General features: G+C 33.8%; 1 protein-coding gene and 1 non-coding gene across 16 annotated transcripts; one reads left to right on the top strand and one right to left on the bottom strand.

Annotated features, from left to right (window-relative positions):
* Window positions 1-638: 638 nt before the first annotated feature.
* On the bottom strand, window positions 639-746 carry LOC121212815 (small nucleolar RNA R71). Its single transcript, XR_005908189.1, has one exon. It is a non-coding gene; the product is annotated as a small nucleolar RNA R71 (small nucleolar RNA).
* A 5677-nt stretch (window positions 747-6423) lies between these two features.
* LOC107894205 (acetyl-coenzyme A carboxylase carboxyl transferase subunit alpha, chloroplastic) lies at window positions 6424-20293 on the top strand. Of its 15 annotated transcripts, none has more exons than XR_005908108.1 (8): window positions 6424-6728; window positions 7118-7458; window positions 7540-7614; window positions 8183-8290; window positions 8419-8498; window positions 13331-13411; window positions 13497-13614; window positions 19746-20293. XR_005908108.1 is itself a non-coding variant. In XM_041086124.1 (8 exons), the coding sequence occupies exons 2-7, from the start codon at window positions 7132-7134 to the stop codon at window positions 13574-13576; spliced, it is 738 nt and encodes a 245-aa protein (XP_040942058.1). In that variant the 5' UTR covers window positions 6424-6728; window positions 7118-7131; the 3' UTR covers window positions 13577-13614; window positions 19746-20291. The 15 variants fall into 15 exon arrangements, 5 of the variants coding, with proteins under 5 accessions (XP_040942058.1, XP_040942059.1, XP_016674930.1 ...); XM_041086124.1 differs by having other exon boundaries at window positions 13510-13614; window positions 19746-20291; XM_041086125.1 differs by lacking the exon at window positions 13497-13614 and having other exon boundaries at window positions 19746-20291.
* Window positions 20294-22069: the final 1776 nt, after the last annotated feature.

Raw genomic sequence — 22069 nt, 5'->3', positions numbered from 1 at the left:
TTTCGTTTTGTGTTTTTTTGTTCTATTTTTAGTTAGTTTTATGTAGCTTGTGCTCTTATTCCTTGGAATTCTCTTAATATTTGTAATGTTCATTGGGAAACTGATTAATCTTCTAGACTACTATGGTGTTTTTTTCTATTATTGTATACAAATAAGAAATCAAGAAGTCTCACCATTGTATCTTGAGTTAGAAAGAACTTTGAGAAATCTTAGAAAGGCTAAAAATCTAATGGATGAGAAGTAAATTGTGAAATGGATAAGCCTCAAGGACTATTACCACCTAGGCCTCTCAAGGACTATGCTATGTCAAACTTAGATAGGAGACATGGCAATATTATAAAGCCTTATGTTGTAGCTAATAACTCTGAGATTAATCATTCTATAGTTTAAATGATACACAATTCAATTCAATTTAAGGGGATACCCACAGAAGACCCAAACCATCATTTGCAATAGTTTTTATCTATTTGCAACACTTCTAAATTCAATGAGTTTATGAGGATGTGGTTAAGCTTCGATTCTCCCATTTTTATTGAATGATCGAGTTACAATGTGTCTTGAATCACATCTCCTAGGGGCTATCATTACTTGGGTTGAATTAGCAAGTAGGCTGTTAGCAAAATACTTCCATCCCAACAAGATTGCTAGACCAATATCACTAGTTTTGTCCAATATGAAGGGGAAACTTTATATGTGGCTTGAGAGTGCTTTAAGGAATTACTTAGAACATGTTCTTATCACAATCTTCCAAATTAGGTATATATTCTGACTTTCTATAATATGTTAGATGGCCACCTTAGGTCTACACTAGATGGGGTTGATGAGGAAGTCTTGTTAACTGAGGAGTATTATAAGGCATGTAGGCTTTTAGAAGAAATAGCCTTAAATGATTGTATGTGCCCAACCAAGACATTCGTGGCTAAAGTAAAGTCTAAAACCACTCAAGAGCCTTTGAAGATGTTTGGAAAACTTTGGTGAATCAAGTGAGAAAGATAACCTAAAAGTTAGAATAATCTAATTGTGGACAAATTTGAACATCTAAGCATATAATTTTTATCAATAACCATTTGAGGACTATGTCCCTTTGGTAAAGTGCAATTTCATAGGTAATAGACATGGAAATCTATTTTATTTAGAATACGAGATGGTAGAACCATCCTCCTTGGGTTGGGGCAATAATACCAACCTCGGTTCCTTCAACTTTCCAAAGCCTCGACAACTATACAAAACACACTATAAACCCTTAAACCAATAGAGGAATTATACATTAAGAGGGCTACCTTTATGATGACAACCTATTAGTGGAAAATAATTAATTTTATATGATTGAATAAGTAAATTAGAAGAGGATAACCATGCTTTTTAAAGCATTTATGAAAAAGTTAAAAACTAATTTGCTGAAATCCTTTAGGCTATGTAAGTTAAACCATTACTAACCATTACTGTAACACCCTTTACCGTGTCCGATACCAGAACAGGGTACAAGGCATTACCGGACTTAATCGTTCACAAACATGCAAAAACCGGGCTACAAAATTTATTTTAATTCAAAACTTTTCATACTTATGCATAATGTCCCATACACGGGCCTACGAAGCCCTAAACATGCATTGAAAGTAGTTAGGGACTAAACCGAGAACCTTAGCAAATTTTGGGAAAACTTAGAAAATTTCTTTCCATGAGATAGGGTCACACACCTATGTAGACATAGGGACACACCCGTGTGCCTTCGACACGCCCATGTCCTCAGGCCGTGTAACTCCTTTTTTATGACGTTAGCGAATAATTTGAACCACATGGCTAAGCCACACGCTCGTGTGCTAAGGCAGTGTCCCCTACATGGTTGAGACACACGACCGTGTCTCGGCCCGTGTTTACACTTAGGCTATTTTCCAAGCCTTCATGTTACCCATAAACCCTTACAACCTTATACATATTTAAATTACAATTCATGGCATCATTTTAGTGATTAAACACTCTTTATTAAGACATATTCATAACATTAACATGTCCTCTTATAAGCAATGCATCTACTCATGCAATACCAAGTCTAGATTCATTAATTCACATTCATAAGACTTGTCATTTTGATATCACTTTTACCATTATACTAAGGTTACCAACTTATCCATAAAGCACTCATGTTCAACCATTATCACGTTGTTTTTATAACGTGCAATTACTACATGCCTATGACCACCTCAATTGGTCATAGAGCATATATCCAACACACATGTCATATTACCAACCATGCATGACAAACAAACATAATCACATCATAAACCTTAGAGATGACATGAATAGCTAGGTTTACAAGCCATAATGAATATGAGCCACATCTCATGGCCATATACATATAACTCAATATAAGCCAATACATTTGGCCAAAGCATAATAACACATGTCAATAAACTAGATCCCTATATATGCCACTCACTTAATATTTCTAATATATGTTTCATTATTCCAAAGGAACTGACTTGATAGTGTGATACTGCCTCCGACAATCTCCAACCCTGAGCTAACCTGTAAACACTAAAGAAAAGGAAAGAAAGGGAGTAAGCTTTATAGGTTAGTAAGACCGTATGAAAATAATAAGCAATTTATCAACTTGCTTCTCAAGGTAATACAACCATATTTGCACTTTTACTTATGTTCAAGTCGAGCTATTTTCTCGAGTCACAGTCACTAAATTATTTATATCTTAAGCTACGAAACTTCAAATTAAGATCCACTAATTTTCCATGAAACTAGACTCACATATCTTCTTACCATAAAATTTACAAAATTTTTGGTTTAGCAAATTAGTACAGTTTATTCTTCAAAGTCACCCCTGTTCTGCTATTTGACAGCTTCAACCTTTGTTTAATAAAAATTAATTATCTTTTCACACGAGATTCTTTGTTTATTTTGAAAATATACTCATTAAGGATTCTAATCATATAAATTGCAACCCATAAATATTTTTTTACAATTTTCAATTATTTTCTCAAATCAGAACGGGGGATTTTGAAATCATTCTGACTCTGTCTCACAATAATTTAAATATTTCATAATATGAAACTCTTTTGCTTACACAATTTCTTCTATGTGAAACTAGACTCATTAATATTTAATTCAATAGTTTATTCAGCCTCGAACTCAATTTCCACAATTTTTGGTGGATTTTCAAAGTCGGACTATGGTTGCTGTCCAAAACTGCTTTAGTATAAATCAATGATACTAAGTTTATTACACCTTATTAATTTATTTCCACCACATTGGTAAAGATAAATATTTATACATCATAAGTATAGACCTATAATCACAAGATCATCACAAAATCATTCTCATAGGCATGAATTACCTACTTACATCTTCACCAAATGTGCATCATGAACCGAAATCATTTCTCATGAGCTTGGCATACGTTCACGTGTTACTCAACATGCTCATATTCATTCCTTACTAATCATACAACATGAATTGAATTTACATTTCATCAATTTCATGTAAGTACCTGTACCACTCACAACATGGTTATACTTTTCTTATTTAACTTAAACTGTAACTCTAGCCGTTAAACCATTTGGAATGCTATTGGATATTCACTAAGCCTCAAACATAGGGTATAATGCCGATGCCATGTCCCAGACATGGTCTTACACTGGCTCATCCATCAACTCGATGCCATGCCCCAGACATGGTCTTACACTGACACATCTTGTAGCCGATGCATGTCCCAGACATGTCTTACACTGGCTTACATCTCGAGGCCGGCACATGTCCCAGACATTTCTTACACTAGCTCTCGTCTCAATGCCGATACCATGTCCCAAACATGGTCTTACACTGGCTCTCATAATGTGGCTGATGCATGTTCCAGACATATCTTACACTAGCATACAAATAACCCAAATGTCGTGGCATGAATATTCGATTTATTTCTTAAGATTCAAACAGGAGTTCTACTATCTCAATATTCATCATACATAATCATTTCCACAAACAAGCAATTTATGCTATATCAATCCAAACACATATAATAACAATGTAGTTGTATTATTTACATACAACTTACTTGTTTCAATGAAATATCATATTCCATCAAATTTCAATGTATTCAATCATCACCCAAATGTTATTAACATTTGGCATCACTTTCTCATGTACAATATCATCAACATATAATTCAATACAATGATAGCAGGATAGATTTCAAGTATATTAACAATAACATAGATATCATGCTTATTTAATCACACGGACTTACCTCGTTAGCACAATCGGTAAAAAGGACTTATTCGTCATGCTTTTTGTTTTTCCCTCATTCTAAGTCTAAATCTCGTATTCCTTGATCTATAACAACACATTTAATTTATTTACTCATCATGCTACTCAAGTTAGCCCAATTTCACATTTTTGGTTTACTTACATTTTTACGCCTAAACTTTATCATATTTATGCTTTTGCCTCTAGGCTCATAAAATGAAATTCATTCAATTTCTTTGCTACCCATGCCTGGTCGAACCTTTTTCATGCTTATAGCAGCCCACATTTTCATTTATTTCACATTTCAACCACTAAATTTACACATTTCACAAATTATCCCCTAATTTGCATTTTCATTAAAAATCATTTAACAAAACTTGTATATCTATCAACAAGCATTCATAATCTATCAAGAAACTTCACAATACATGCTTATTCATTAATGGCATCTTTTAAAATCTTTAACAGTTCAGAAATCAAAGATATGGACTAACTAGATTAAGTTGCAACGGTCTCAAAAACGTAGAAATTATTAAAAACCAAACAAAAACGACTCACCAATTAAAGCACAAAGCTTAGCCGAATGTAGCTTTCTCCATGGCTACCCATTTTCTTTTCTCATTCGGTTCAAGAAGAAAAGAGAAAAGATGATGCCTTTTTACTATTTTTGTCTTATTATACTTATTAACTTAATTATCAAAATACCCTTTGATCAAAACATAAAAAAACAAAATTCACTATTTCATGTTCTGCCTAACCGTCCACTCACAATATCAATGGGCTAATTGCCATGCAAGTACTCCACACTTCCTTTTAATAGCCATTAAACACTTTTAACAAATAGAATGCAACTTTTGTATTTTACGCGATTAAGTCATTTTATCAAATTAAGTACTCAAATGGTAAAATTACTTTACGAAATTTTCACATAATAATTCCATCATGCTGTAAACCTTAATAAATTAATAAAATAAATTTTTTGACTTTGGGTTTGTGATCCCGAAACTATTATTCCGACTAAACTCAAAATCGGGCTGTTACAATTACTAATATTCCGCTTAATATCAAATATAATACTAAACGTGAAGGAAAATAACATGCAAAGGTAATATAATTAAGATTAAGATGAGGAGGAGGATGAGATAATTTAAGAGATAGTAACATTTAGATGAGGCTAAAGGAGGGTGTAATGGTTAGAAATTCAAGATATTATAGAAGAGTATGGCCTTAAGGTAAATACCAACTTAATGTTTTAGTGGATATAAGTTTAGGAGTAGGAGATAATGGGAGTAAGAAAGTAGAAAATTTTGAGGAATAAAAATTTTATAAAATGTTATTATCATACAAGTATGGGTGTTCAGTCGGTTAACCGGTAGAAAATTTTGAGGAATAAAAATTTTATAAAATGTTATTATCATACAAGTAAGGGTGTTCAGTCGGTTAACCGACCGGTTAACTAACCCGAAATAACATTAACTGAATTAATCGACCTTTTAAAATTTTTAACCGTTAACCGAACCGAAATTTTTTCGGTTAATTCGGTCAGTTAACCGAATTAACTGAATTTTTTTTTATTTTTGGTTAAAATAAATATAGAATTAACCGAATTAATCGAATTACCCGAATTACTCGAATTAACTGAATTATTTGTATAAAATCATTTGTTTTTTTATTTTTATTTTATTTTTAGATTTTTATTTTTATTTATTAAATTATTTGTAATTTTTATGACTGGGTTGGGTACTTGAGTTAATATATAATAGATTTAGTATTTGAGTTTATGTTGGACTAGGTTTGAGTGAATAGTGGGATATTAATATAGTATAATTTTATTTATTATTTTTCGGTTAAACTAATAAAATTCAGTTAACCGACTGGTTTCGAACCGAATTAACCGTTAATTAAAAATTTAAAAAATTATTAACCAACCCCGACCGAATTAATTCAATTAACCAACTAATTAACCGAATTTTTTCGATCAATTAATCGAATATTTTCGATTTTACCTTAATTTTGTACACCCAGTTCATTCATTTAAAACAAGAAAAAGAAAAAGTGGAAAAGAGACCATAGGGCGTCCCTCGTGCCAGATTACGTAAACCCTTATTCAAGCTCAACGGTCAAACCGAAAAATGCTGCCTTTTTATTTGGCTACGGGAAAACAATTCACAATTCACAATTCACAGCTCGCTATCTCTTCATTTCGCTCTGTTTGTAACTCGCATAAGAAGTATCGACATAGCGCGCTTTTAAAGTTAGAAAACAACCAAACAAGCCCTTGGACCGACGATCTCCACGAAGCCGTCTCACTCTGTCTCTCTCTCTCTCTCTCTCTCTTTTCCCTCCCTTAGTCTCCTTTAATAATTTCATTTCTCGTCCTACTTTTTTCAACCGTTTTCTTTCGCCTCATATTTCTCGGATCTTCTCTGTCTCTCCAAAGATCTTCGTTTCTGTCCTCCAACTTCATTCATTTTCTGGTAAATCTACGATTAATTTTAGCTGTTTCTTCTTTTATCTTGATACTTATATTTCTAAAAACAAAATTATTTGACGCATGCTGGTTCACATTTCTGTTTGGCTGCTGAGAAAATGGAAATGAAGCTTCATGTTGGTATTTTTCAGTTTAAAATGCGCGTACTCAGCTTATATATATGTAAACTAAGTTTTCAGAAGAATAAATTGGAAGTTATTATTATTATAATTATTATGAAAAATCAGAGTTTTTATATTATTTTGTTTACTCAGAGGGAAGCTACTATAGGAACTTAATTAATTCTTCTTTTTCTTACTTTTTTTCGCTGGTTATCTTATTTAGCATTATTGTTAAAATTATTATTAGATTGAGAAATTTGGATTTTGATTATAGAGTTTGGGTGAGAAATGGCTTCGATATCGTATTCTCCAGCTGCCTTTGATGAAACTTCAGCTTCCGATCTTCTTCGGAGCTCCTCTAGCGGCGTGACTGGCATCCCTCTTAAAACCTTGGGGAAGGTACGATTTGTGGTGAAAAGGAGGGACGTAATTGTAGCTGCAAAGATGAGGAAAATGAAGAAACATGAATACCCATGGCCTGCAGATCCGCATCCAAATGTGAAAGGCGGAGTCCTCACTCATCTCTCTCATTTCAAACCACTGAAAGAAAAACAAAAGCCTGTTACTTTGGATTTTGAGAAGCCACTTGTTGATTTAGAGAAGAAGATTGTTGACGTAACTCCTTAATTTTAGTGATGATTTAGTTGATTAAACTATGTCCGTGCTAGCTTCACATGTTGTGCTGGTTTAACGCAGGTGAGGAAGATGGCAAATGAAACCGGTTTGGATTTCAGTGATCAGATTATTTCTTTGGAGAATAAATATCAACAGGTTTGATTATTAAGTTTGAGACATTATGAGACTGCTTTCGTTGCTTCCATATAGTGATTACATTTCTGAGTTATATGTTTATATAATGCTCTGTATCAGTACCTTCAGACTGTTTATGGGTGTGAAGTTGCAAGTCTGGAATTTGAGTATTAAAATTAAATCTGATTATGCCAAATCTGTATTTAAAGCCTGGAAGTTTTACTTTTCATATTAGGCAATAAATTTTTTTTCTGTTGCACTTGCTATGACATTCACAATTGGTTATTTAGAATTTGATAATGGTATATGGTTTTAGTTTCGGGTCATTCATTTATTGGAGAGTATAACAATAGTAGAACAATTGGATCATTGCTTGAAACTCCAAAATCTATGTTTCTTCTTATGTAGAAGTCTGATATTAGCCTGGTATGTTACTTCTGGATAACAATATTTAAAATGCGCATACAAGCTTTGTGCTAATTGTCAATTTTTTAAAGTGCATTTTAAGTGGTTGATGCTTCATCAAAGATATCATGACAGTGGTGGTTTCCTGTTCTAAATTTTCTTACTCGTTCTGTTATTGTTCCAGGCTCTAAAGGAATTATACTTGCATATTACCCCTATACAACGCGTGAACATTGCCAGACACCCTAATAGACCTACATTCCTTGATCATGTATTTAACATGACTGATAAGGTTTGGTGGTTACATGCTTGTTAACTCTCAAATATTAATATTGCATATTCTTATCAACATTATATCTAACATTTGACCTGTGTGGATAATGAGTTGTCTATGTCTTTTGCATATTCTCATTTGCCCAGTTTGTGGAACTTCATGGAGACCGAGCAGGGTATGACGATCCAGCTATCGTTACTGGTATAGGAACCATAGATGGTAGGAGGTGTAGTTGAATGATTAATATTTGGAGAAATAAAACAAAGAAAATGATAAAGAATATAGTGGAGAAGAGAAATAAATTTTGTATGAAAAAATTCTTTCAAATAATCTTTTATTTTAAGCACACAAAGTTAATAATTCTTCATCACATACAACTCTTTATATAGGAGTTGTAAGTGACTATTCATCTATATCACTATATGCTAGGAGTTGTGACTATTCATGCATGTGTGTATCTTTTCATATTCAAGCCTCTTAACTTTTCATCTTCAAGTCTCTTCACTATTCATATTCAAGTTTTTTCACTTTTCATATTCAAGTCTCTTCACTCTTCTAACTTTTCATAATTTATTTGTGCAAGGTTAATTTAATTATGTGCCAACAATGCCTCCCTTAAATTAAACTTGCTTTGAACTCCCAACCTTTCAACATTTTTCTTGAAGACTTGTCCACTTAGAGGCTTTGTGAAGATATCAGCCATCTGATCTTCCGTCTTGCAATATTCAACTTGAACATCACCATTATTCACTAGTTCCCTCAAGAAGTGATATCGAATGCGAATGTGTTTTGTCCTTCTATGAAGAACTGGATCTTTTGTGACCGAAATTATGAAATTCCACGTAACCAAATCAATTGACATCCTGCATAAGATGCAGCGATATATTCAGCTTCTGTAGTCGAAAGCGCCACAATTGATTGTTTCTTTGAACTCCATGAAACTGCACCACTACCAAGGTGAAAAACATAACCAGAAGTGCTTCTGCTATCATCAATGCTTCCTGCTAAATCATTATCCGTATAACCAATGAGATCAACTAATGTATTAGCTTTATAGAAAATTCCATAATCAATGGTTTCCTTCACATATCTCAATATTCTCTTGGCAGCCTCCCAGTGATTGGAGTAAGGTTTCTCCATGAATCTACTTACCAAGCTAACAGCATACACGATATCAGGCCTTGTCGAAGTCAGATACATCAACTTCCCAACCAAACTTCTGAATATGGTGGAATTGACAAGCTTTCCTTCACCCTCTTTAGATAACTTCAGACCTGTAATGCATGGAGTAGAGACTGGATTCGCATTTTCCATCATGAATTTATTTAGAACTTCCTTTGCGTAGCTCTCTTGTGAAATAAAAATTCCTTTCTCGGATTGATGAACTTCAATGCCAAGAAAATGATGAAGTTCTCCCAAATCTGTCATCTTAAATTCTGCCATCATTGAGTGCTGAAATTCTTTCAACATCTTCACATCATTTCCTGTGAAAATAAGATCATCAACGTAGAGACTTACAACCATGAATCTTCCTTGATAATTGCCTTTGATGTAGAGAGTATGCTCATATGGAGATTTCTGGAATCCACACTTCTGAAAATAAGAATCGATGCGGCTGTACCATGCTCTGGGTGATTGCTTCAACCCGTACAAAGCTTTCTTCAACTTGTAAACTTTTTCTTCTTCTCCTTTTTTGACAAACCCTGGTGGTTGATCAACATAGACTTCTTCTTTGAGAACACCATTCAAAAACGCAGATTTTACGTCCATTTGGAACATTTTCCAATTGTTTTGGGCAGCAAGAGAAATAAGTAACCGAACTATCTCAAGTCTTGAAACTGGAGCAAATACCTCTGTAAAATCTTCTCCTTCCTTTTGCTTGTATCCTTTTGCAACCAGTCTTACCTTGTACTTGTTGATAGAGCCATTCGGATTCATCTTTGTCTTGTACACCCATTTGACTCCAATTGAATTCTTGTGCGGCGGTAAATCTGTGAGTTCCCATGTATCATTGTTTTCAATTGAGCAAATCTCTTCTTTCATGGCTTTCCTCCATATTTCTTCTTGATATGCATCATCAAAAGAAATTGGATCTTCTCCTGCAAAGAAGGCAAAGAATACAGCATCATTTTGCACAACTTCATCCGTTACATCATATAACTCTTGGATGCTTCTCGTTTTTCGGATCGGGCTGGATGAAGAAGAATTTGATGAAGAACTTGGGGAAGCAGGAGGATTTTCTACTTGAGCATCATCTTCAGCATTCTCAATTACTGCCTCTTCTTCTTCTTCAAGTTCAAAAGGAAATATTGGCAAATTTTCCTTTTCAACTTCCATATCTTCAAACATGGAATTTTCATCAAACCGAACATCTCGGCTTATCACAATCTTCTTTGTCACCGGATTATACAACTTGTATGCCTTACTTCTTTCACTATAGCCAATGAAAATGTATTTCTCTGACTTGTCATCCAACTTGCTTCTCATTGCATCTGGAATATGAGAGTAGGCAACACTCCCAAATACTCTAAGATGACTAACACTAGGCTTTATACCATACCACGTCTCATGTGGTGTGCAATTCTCCAAGCTTCTTGTCGGTGATCTGTTTATAAGATAAACTACACAGGAAACAGCTTCAGCCCAAAATCTTCTTGATAACCTCTTCTTCTTAAGAAGACATCTAGCCATTTCCATAATTGTTCTGTTCTTTCTTTCACACACACCATTTTGCTGAGGTGTATAGCGGACTGTCATTTCATGCCGGATGCCACTATCTCGGCAATATTTCTCAAATTCTTTTGAAAAATATTCACCTCCACGATCTGTACGCAAGGTGTTAATTTTCAACCCAGTAAAGTTCTCCACTTCTGCCTTGAAATTTTTGAATCTCTGAAAAGCCTCTGATTTTTCTTTGACACAATACACCCATAACTTTCTTGAGTAATCATCAATGAAAGAGATAAAGTAACGATTACCTCCTAAAGATGAAACTGTCATTGGACCACAAAGATCTGAGTGAATAAGTTGCAATGGTCTTCTTGCTTTCCACGAGGATTGAGAAGGAAAAGCAATTTTGTGTTGCTTTCCAAGTTGACATGCTTCACAAACATCATCAAGCCGATCGATTTTTGGTAAACCTCTAACCATCATCTTCCTTGAAAGCATCTCCAAATTTCCATAGTTTAAATGTCCATATCTATCATGCCATAACTTTGAAATTCCTTTATGAGCACCAATAAAACAAGACATATTTTGATTTTGAAGGGTAAGAGAGAAAAGATTATTTGATGCCACTCCAACTCTAGCAACAACCTGATTTTTCTTTGATAAATAGCAAGCCATGTCTCGGAAATGAATATCATACCCCTTATTCAAGAGATGCCCAACGCTAAGCAGATTATTTTTAAGACCAGGAACAAAATAAACTTCAGACATTTTCTCTACCCTTCCTTGCTTTGTTTTGAACTCCAACTCACCAACACCGCTAACTTTGTAAGCTTTGCCATCTCCTACTTTTACTTCTCCACAATCAGATTCAAAGAACTTTGAAAATAAATTTTTGTTACCTGTCATATGCTTGCTAGCACCACTGTCTATGTACCAGACATCATCAATCTCTCCACCATGAGATACGAGCAACAAAGTTTCTTGCTTTTGCTCTTGATTATTTTGTACTATATTAGCTTCATTTTTCTCTTCTTTTTTGTACCAGCATTCACTTGCCAAATGACCAGGTTTGTGACAATTATAACATTCAAAATAGCCACGACCTCTTCCTCTTTGATTTCCACGTCCGCGTCCTCTTTGTGATGCTCTAAAATTTTGACTTTGGTTGGCTTCTTTCCATCCATTCTCCATGCTTACATCTTCACCTCTTTCACGAGCATTTGAGCCTCTTCCTCTAAAATTTCTTCCTCTTCCACGACCACGATCTCTCCCTCTTTGATTTTTAAAATCTCCCTTATTCTCATTTAGAGACAACTTTGACTGGAGTGCTTGATCTAGATCTACTTCCTTTTTCTTCTTGTTTAATCTTTCTTCATGGGCTTGCAACGAACCTGTGAGTTCATCAATAGTCATGGTACTTAAGTCCTTTGATTCTTCAATGGCAACCACAATGTAGTCAAATCTGGAATCTAAAGAACGGAGGATTTTCTCAACACCACGAATATCATCCATAGTTTCACCATTTCTTTTTAATTGATTGACTATGGACAAAACCCGTGAACAGTAATCAGAAACTGATTCTGACTCTGTTTTTTGCAATCTTTCAAACTCTCCTCGAAGAGTTTGCAGCCGAACTCTTTTCACCTTTTCATCTCCTTTGAATGAATTTTGTAAAATTCCCATGCTTGTTTTGCCGTGGTGGCACAAGCTATTTTTTCCCAAGCCGCTTCATATGATTGAACTCCTTGATATATCCAAAATAAGGCTTGCTGATTTTTCTTCCTTGATTTTCTTAGACTCTCTTTTTGAACTTGTGTTAATCCTTCCTCCTCTTCAGCCTCAACTTCATTATAACCTTTTTCAACAATCTCCCAAACTTCTAGAGATCCAAGAAGAGCCTTCATTTGGATACTCCATTTGCCATAATTTTCTTTGGTTAATTAGGGAACGGAAGAAAGAGGAATAGAATTGTTCATTTCGATCGAACAAGGCTCTGATACCAATTTGTAGTTGAATGATTAATATTTGGAGAAATAAAACAAAGAAAATGATAAATAATATAATGGAGAAGATAAATAAATTTTGTATGAAAAAATTCTTTCAAATAATCTTTTATTTCAAGCACACAAAGTTAATAATTCTTCATCACATACAACTCTTTATATAGGAGTTGTAAGTGACTATTCATCTATATCACTATATGCTAGGAGTTGTGACTATTCATGCATGTGTGTATCTTTTCATATTCAAGCCTCTTAACTTTTCATTTTCAAGTCTCTTCACTATTCATATTCAAGTTTTTTCACTTTTCATATTCAAGTCTCTTCACTCTTCTAACTTTTCATAATTTATTTGTGCAAGGTTAATTTAATTATGTGCCAACAGGAGGTACATGTTTATTGGTCAACAAAAGGGTAGAAATACTAAAGAGAATATTCAGCGTAACTTTGGAATGCCAACACCCCATGGGTAAGTTGAATGAAACTTACATGTTAAGGTGTTTTTTTTTCAGTTTATTTGAGAGGGAATCTTTTTCATTTTTATTGATATTTAGGAAACACTTACAGTTACAGGAAGGCTCTACGCATGATGTATTATGCAGATCACCACAGGTTCTGTAACAACCTAGTTTAGACCCTAGTCAGAACAGTGGTTTCCGAACCAAAAAAAAAGTAATTGAATGTTATATTCTATGTTTGTTATATGTGAAATATTATATGTGAAAATATCGTGTTTTGATTTCTGGTATTTGGATGTGGAATTAGTTAAAAATGACTTATTTAAGAAACCTTGGAAATGGGATAGGCAAATGTGTAGTGGCCAAATATTTTATGTTTAGGAGTTTGGGGGACTTGCATGTCAAATAGACCATTTTTGAATGTAAATGGCCGGCCAACACACGCATGTAATAATGTGTTCTCTTGTCTTCATTTTTAATTGATGGGAATTATGTATAATAAAGATATAAATAAACATTTTATTATAAAATGATTTTTATATATTGAAATAATAAATTTATATTAGTAAGTGGTGATAAAAACAAAGTTCCATCATCTTTTTTTTCATCTTGCCGAAACCATAAGGAAAAGAAAAGAAAAATGGAAGCTAGGACATTCGGCTATGTGAATTTATAGATTAAGGTATGATATCATGTGATTCTTTTGGAATTTTTTTGTGAAGTTGAGTTTGTTTTGATGCTCATAACATGACCCATGTGTTAATTTTTGAGTTTGTGTTGCAAGAAACATTTGGTTATGTTCTTATATGTCAAATTGATGATGTTTTGTAGTATGTGATTTGAAATGGTTATAGATGAATATGAACTAAGTAAAAATTCTATAAATGGTTAAAATGGACAAAAATCCTAATTTGGCTATTATGGAGTAAGGTTAAGTTATGTTAAATTTTTCTTTTAACTTAATTGCTAGAGAGTGTGATACGGGGTTGCGCGCGGACCAAGATCGAGTTGCCAAGTCACGAGAAACTCCTACGAAAACCCTAAACAATTAGATCTGAAACGAAACAGAAAATTAAAAGATTAGATTTTTGAATTTTCAGATCTGAAATAAAATCCCCAAATCAGCAAAGAATCAAATTGAGAATAGAAATAAGTGTTAGGGTTCTTGAAACCCTCAAGGAGATTGTGATTCTGCCAAATTGAACACCAAGATAGTTTTCCCCAAATTTCGACAATCTAATTTCACCCAAAAAGAGTATGGAAAAACCCTAGAATTTGGGAATTTTTGGGCTGATTTCTTAAGATAGAAAAAGGCTGAAAACACAATAAGAACAGAAAATAGATTAGATAATGATTCAGCACAAGTAGAAATAAAGAAAGAATTGACAGTAAGAAATTAAAAGATAAGTCCTAAGAAGCCTTGAAATCCCGAAAGATCTCACAACTCCCTTCAAACGGCTCTAATCTCCCCTCCAAAGAATATCAATGGCAAGAAGAAGGTTGAAGATGGCTCCCACAATCAAAAAGATTGTTAAAACAACTTCTAAAGAAAACTCAAGAGAAAATCCTTGAAGAACTCAAAGAGAATTTTCACTCAAATCAAATCTGAAATTTTCAATGTAATTGTAATGATAAGTGTTTAACAAGGTGGACAGTCATGCCTTTAAATAGGCCTCATAACTAGTCCTAATCTAATTAGAAAACTAAAAAAAAACTCCTAATTATTTTAATATGGAAATTCGGTCAAAGGTCATTTTATCTGGGACTCTTGGACTGAATATTGACATAAAATTTAAACTAAGTAAATAAATAAATAAAAATAAAAATAAAACTTTACAACTTGGGTCACTTTGACAATTTGGCCTGATTTTCAACTAAGTATGGATGGATTTCTTGATTGGGCTGGGAATTTGCTTATTGGGCCTCGCCTTCAAGAATTTGGGCTTTTGTGACTCGTATCATTCCCCCCTTCCTCAAAAAGATTCGTCCTCGAATCTGAAAAATCAAATGAACTCGACTTTCCTCTATCGAACGGGACTAATGGCAATTGAGTCCACTGAAAAGAATAGCCATGAGATAGTAAATAGCAACGGAAACAAGCTTGTAGTCCAATCATAAGCATAACAGAACAGGTATAACGCATGTGAATGGACAGATTCAGATTACCATGCAAACAATCTAATTTACTCACCACTGCCTCGTCAAATATTTGAAACAAAGATGGACATGTTTTAAGGCATTCAGTCGTCTCACATTGTTCCCACAAACCATGAATAAATTGCGAGTAATAAATCAAATGGTAAACATAATCGTCACAAGTAGGTATTTGAAAAGATTCACATGGTTCACAGAGTTGCATAATCATACCATGCATTAATCGACGGTCTATAGATTCACTCACACATGCATTATCAAAAACAAGAATCTTTTTATCAACCATCAAAACAGATAGATCATCAATAAATAAAATAGGACAGTCAAGCACGTTTCGATCTAAGTGTTCATCAACACGATCTTTATCACTATCCGAGGAGTACAAAAGTGTTTCAAAGGTTTTAAGCATCTTACCTCGATAAGCAGAAGAATAAGGGTCGATTTTACCTTTTTCATTTAAAACAAACCTTCGCTCATCGGGGGCATAGTGTAGTCGAATCTCCGTTGTTGAGTTAACCTTTGTCAAATGGAACTCAAACTTCATGTACAACCACATAAACTGTTTAAGGCACGAATATAAATTGAAAACAAATTTGGAAAATTTCGTTACCTTATTCTCCAAAACAGATTTGGACAAATTCGAGGATTTTACACAAGGTAAATCAAGAGAATAACAAATCACGCTTCTTTTCGTAATGACTTTATCAACCACAATCGAAGAGTAACAATTAATCGGATCAAAATGAGGGGATCTTTTAAGAACTAAGTCACCAAAAGTTTTATTAATAATTTTCAAATCTGCACTGGACTCGGTTTCTAAAATTTTCTTACCTTGCTTACCTTCGGGATCATGTAGTGTGATTTCATCTTTGCCTAAGTTGATCGTATGAAAGCGTCTTTCATTTGAGAGGTATTGAAGTTGAAAGTTATCTTTCGATCTTTCAGGAACCTGAAAAGTAGCAACACAAGAAAAATTCATATCTTGGTTAGTGGAAACATTCCTCACTAGCCTTTCCTCGTCTTTTTCTTTTGTTTCTTTTTCTAACTCATTTTCTCTTCTTTCTTCAACTTCTTTTTCAATTTTCTTTTCTGTTTCACATTCCTTTTCACTCTCAATCTCTTTTTGCTCTTTTTCATTCTCTTTTTCTTTTTCCTCACTTGTTTTAACAGAATTTTTCAGTTTGATTTGGTCCTCATGGACTTGTTCCAGAGTGAGCGGCACTAAGGTAAGTTTCTTTCCTTGATGCTTGAAAGAATACCTATTGGTACGACCATCGTGAGTGACTTTTCGATCCAGTTGCCATGGTTCTCCTAGCAATAAATGGCAGGCTTGAATAGGTACTACGTCGCACACGACTTCGTCTTGATATTTACCGATAGAAAAGGCGATGCGCACTTGTTGAGTGACCTTAAATTGGCTTTCGTTGCTAAGCCCTTGTAGTTGATAAGGTCGTGGATGCTTGGTAGTGGTTAAGCAAAGCTTTTCCACCATCGTCGTGCTGGCTACGTTCGAGCAACTTTCACCATCAATAATAACTCTACAAAGCTTACCTTGTACATGGCAGCGAGTATGAAAGAGATGTTCTCGTTGCTGCTCGCTCTTTGGTTTTGCCAAAGAGGGTTGTCTACGATCATGAAGATCATAATCAGTTCTAGGGACACGCCGAGGAGCGCGCCTATGAGTAGGAGGCTGGTTATCCACATCGTCTTTAATTTGATCTCGATATTGAGGCTCTTGATTCAACCGCACCTCATTGATAGTAGCAGTCAACGCTCGAAGTGCAGCAGCCTGTTCGTCCAACTGTTGTTGGAATTTTTTAAATATGTCACTAGTATTATCACCTGTAGACATTTTTTTTAAAACCTGCAAAACACTCAACACTCAAAAATAAAAGTTATCAAACCTCACCGTTAATCACTCAAAAAGAAAAAATCAAATTCTCAATGAGGTCGAATTCAATCTTGTGAGTTCTTTATCAGAGTTTATATCAACCAATTAGAGAGTGTGAACCAAACTACCAAAGAATCCTAATTTGCACTAGGATGCCAAAAACTGACGAGACACCAATCGATTCGTGTTGCACCGAGGAAGAAGTTGTGCACACGTTTAAATCCTACTAACACAAGAAACAAGAAGGTGTTAGATAACGTAAAGGAAGAATAAAGGGAAACAAATGAAAACCTACAGCTAAGAATCAATAAAAATTGCTGAAAACAGAAAACCCGAAAAACTGCGGAGTAACTTGACAACTTCGTTCGAGGTGTTACCGATCTCCAAAAATCACGAAATTAAATCTGGAGTGTCCTTATATATTGAATTTTTGATCTGGAAATTTTGGGCACCAAATTCAACCCGCTGAATATTTTTTTAATTTTTTATTGGATTTCGTCTTTTTTCAATTTTTTGACTTTTTCGACTTATTTTTTTGCGGGAAATATTTTTGTATATTCAATAACAGTGCCAAAAATATGTATGTAAAATTTCAGATCAATCAGAAAACGTTTACCCACTCAAATGAATTTTTTTCGAAAATTTTTCTGGGTAAAACTGCTGTTTGTAATTTAAAAAAATAGAGATCAGTTTAAAAATCAACCAAGAACACCCAAAACGCCCAAATCTGATACCAAATGATACGGGGTTGCGCGCGGACCAAGATCGAGTTGCCAAGTCACGAGAAACTCCTACGAAAACCCTAAACAATTAGATCTGAAACGAAACAGAAAATTAAAAGATTAGATTTTTGAATTTTCAGATCTGAAATAAAATCCCCAAATCAGCAAAGAATCAAATTGAGAATAGAAATAAGTGTTAGGGTTCTTGAAACCCTCAAGGAGATTGTGATTCTGCCAAATTGAACACCAAGATAGTTTTCCCCAAATTTCGACAATCTAATTTCACCCAAAAAGAGTATGGAAAAACCCTAGAATTTGGGAATTTTTGGGCTGATTTCTTAAGATAGAAAAAGGCTGAAAACACAATAAGAACAGAAAATAGATTAGATAATGATTCAGCACAAGTAGAAATAAAGAAAGAATTGACAGTAAGAAATTAAAAGATAAGTCCTAAGAAGCCTTGAAATCCCGAAAGATCTCACAACTCCCTTCAAACGGCTCTAATCTCCCCTCCAAAGAATATCAATGGCAAGAAGAAGGTTGAAGATGGCTCCCACAATCAAAAAGATTGTTAAAACAACTTCTAAAGAAAACTCAAGAGAAAATCCTTGAAGAACTCAAAGAGAATTTTCACTCAAATCAAATCTGAAATTTTCAATGTAATTGTAATGATAAGTGTTTAACAAGGTGGACAGTCATGCCTTTAAATAGGCCTCATAACTAGTCCTAATCTAATTAGAAAACTAAAAAAAACTCCTAATTATTTTAATATGGAAATTCGGTCAAAGGTCATTTTATCTGGGACTCTTGGACTGAATATTGACATAAAAATTTAAACTAAGTAAATAAATAAATAAAAATAAAAATAAAACTTTACAACTTGGGTCACTTTGACAATTTGGCCTGATTTTCAACTAAGTATGGATGGATTTCTTGATTGGGCTGGGAATTTGCTTATTGGGCCTCGCCTTCAAGAATTTGGGCTTTTGTGACTCGTATCAGAGTGCTTTATGGATGCCGAATGTAGACTTGAAATGGGAGGTTAATAATTTGTTGTTATTGAGTTAGATATATATATATGTACATTCGGTCATGGAAGACTTGAAATGAACTTAATTATTGTTTTAGCTAGATAATAAGATAGACTTGGATAAACTCAATTAAGTAAATTTTAAGCTCTTGGATGTAGTTGGGAAAAATTGAAATATTTTAGGGAGTATTCGGTTAAGGTATGGGAAGTGGAATGGGGAGATAAGTCGGTTTGTGCCATTGCCGGATGTACTAAATATTAAAACGTTGTTTAGTTAAATGTAAATTGACATGAAAGGAATTGAGTTGCCATGTATGTGATAGTAGTAAGAGAAAGTAAATTTTGCTTGACTAAAGTTAGATGAATGTTCAATTGTTAATATGAAAATGTTGTAACAAGCTAGTCGAATGTAAGAACTAGGAGCAGTCAGCCATGTTACGCGTATAATTCATCAATGATGAAAGTGCCGTATGTTATGTGTTTAAAATAGAAATTGAGTTATGATGAATTTATAAGATAATTGAAATTGTTTAATTGTTTAAATTAAGCTCAAAATCAAAGAGAATCAAGTTCGGATAAGAAGAAAGCGAAGGTCGTTGAGTAGCCAGTCGGAGCTGTTTGTTCGACAATAAGGTAAGTTCTAGGTAATTAACGCTTAGATTACTATGTATGTCTAGATTACACATAACTTCTGAATTGTGAATTTTTATATGTGAAATAATGTTGAATTGATAATGTATTATTGAGCTGATGGTATTGAATAAATATACTATGGGTATGTATATGCACGAATGAAAAGGGCAGCATGGTGTGTGTGAATGAATATATGCACTATGTGTGCGACATTATTAACCGAGCACTATGTGTGCGAGATCGGGTGTAAGGCACTGTGTGTACGAAATGATTTAAAGAATATGGTCGAAGCAGGGACTGAAATAGATTTCTAGTTTCTATCATAAGTAATTTAAGAAGACGAAATGTGTATGGAAATATATCCGGGCTAAAGACCCGCAGGCTTTGTGCTGAAAATGTATCCGGGCTAAAGTCCCGCAGGCTTTGTGCTGGAAATATATCCAGGCCAAAGACCCGCAGGCTTCGTGCTGGAAATGTATCCGGGCTAAAGTCCCGCAGGCTTTGTGCTGGTAATAAAATTTCGGGTTTTATACCTAGCCGTCCAAGTGCCGAAGAATTTGATAAAAGTATACAATTACAAAATCCTACACTAAGTTGACAAATTGAAAGTGCATTACATATTAAGTTGGCCAGGTACGTATCATGTACTCGTATGCGATTCGATTTGAATTAAATTATAAATATATAAAGTGATGCATCTGTGAATAAGTGTTATGACTGTAAATGTGATCGTGATATATTCGGTAAATGTGTGAAGTTATGTGAAGTGATTCTATGTTTATATTCAAATATAAACACTTGGCCCTTGTGGAAAGGTTTGTGGAAGTATATGATTTATTTTTAGGTGATTACGATCATGGAAAATTAAATGTGAATATGATATTGAATTTTATTCGTTTCAATTGAACTAAAGCTGTTAGTGAATCATTTTAATGCCTATGTTATATGAGTTCGATCTTGAATGACATGATATACATGTTTAGATAATTTGAATGCAAGGAATGTGTGAAAGAGCAAATTTGTAATAAATCTGCTTGGGACAACAGCAGTAGCGTGATTTTGGAAAATCACCATAAATTGTGGAAATTGAATTAGAAGCTGAATAAATTATGTAATTAAAGCTTAATGAGTCTAGTTTCTTATAAAAGAAACTGTATAAGCAAAAAAATTATAGATAATGAGATATTTGAAGTGGCGTGAGATACAGTCAAAATGACTTTGAAATTCCCTGTTCTGTTTTTAGAAAATCCTTGTAAATTGTACCATGATGATTATAAGATAAAATTTATATATTTAGACTCCTTAATGAGTCTAGTTTCAAATGAAATAAACGATAACATATTTCGAATTCTGCATAATGAGAAAATTGATTCGTAGTGAAGAGTGGTCAGAATAGTCAAATAGTGAAACAGGGGAAACTTCAATAAAAATCTGGTATTGATTGGTCAAATCAAAAATTCTGAAAATTTTATGGATGAAAGATATATGAGTCTATTTTTAGGGAAAATTAACGGCACTTGAATTGGAGTTCCTTAGCTCTAGTTATAAATAATTTAGTAACTATTGCTCAGGAAGACAGTTTGAAGTGAATTTGTGATTTTGTTGCAAACATGGTTAAAACTAGTTAATGAGATGCTTTTCGAGTTCCTGTGATCATATTTGTGATTTCAATATTTGGTTTTAATTGAGTTCAGATTCAAGTGAGGTGAATTTGCTAAATATGCATTATGTTCATGGATACTTAGCCAAGATGGCAATTATCTAGGAATGATTTCTTGATAATTTGAAATAATTGATCTATAAGTAAATTAATTGTTTGTATTGCTTAAAACTTACTAAGCGTTGAAGCTTACTCCGTGTTCTCTTTTCTATTTCTTATAGGTTTATACTTTAGTTCGAGTTGGAAGAGCCGGAGATATCATCACACTATCGAGTCATTATGTGAGTTGAGAAGATTGTATATCATCATGGTTTAAGGCATGTATATGATAGACTATAGGTAGAATGATATTTCGACTTTGTATACATTATAGCCATGCGAAGATGGCTTGCTCATTTGGTTTAGTGAAACCTTATAATTGAACTAATGTGTTGAAATGTTTTAGTTATAACTTGATAGTAGTTAATTTGTTATTAAATATTCGGCTATGTTTTGATAGTGAGTCATTTTAGAAATTTTATAAGAGCTCTTATGGAAAATCAATGAGACAGGTTTGCATTGTTGATAATTTTTGTCTGG

This window comes from Gossypium hirsutum, chromosome A13, assembly GCF_007990345.1.
Source record: "Gossypium hirsutum isolate 1008001.06 chromosome A13, Gossypium_hirsutum_v2.1, whole genome shotgun sequence".
In the NCBI taxonomy this organism is placed as follows: Eukaryota; Viridiplantae; Streptophyta; class Magnoliopsida; order Malvales; family Malvaceae; genus Gossypium; species Gossypium hirsutum.
Note: the sequence above shows the minus strand (reverse complement) of the source record. Positions and strands in the feature narration are given on the sequence as shown.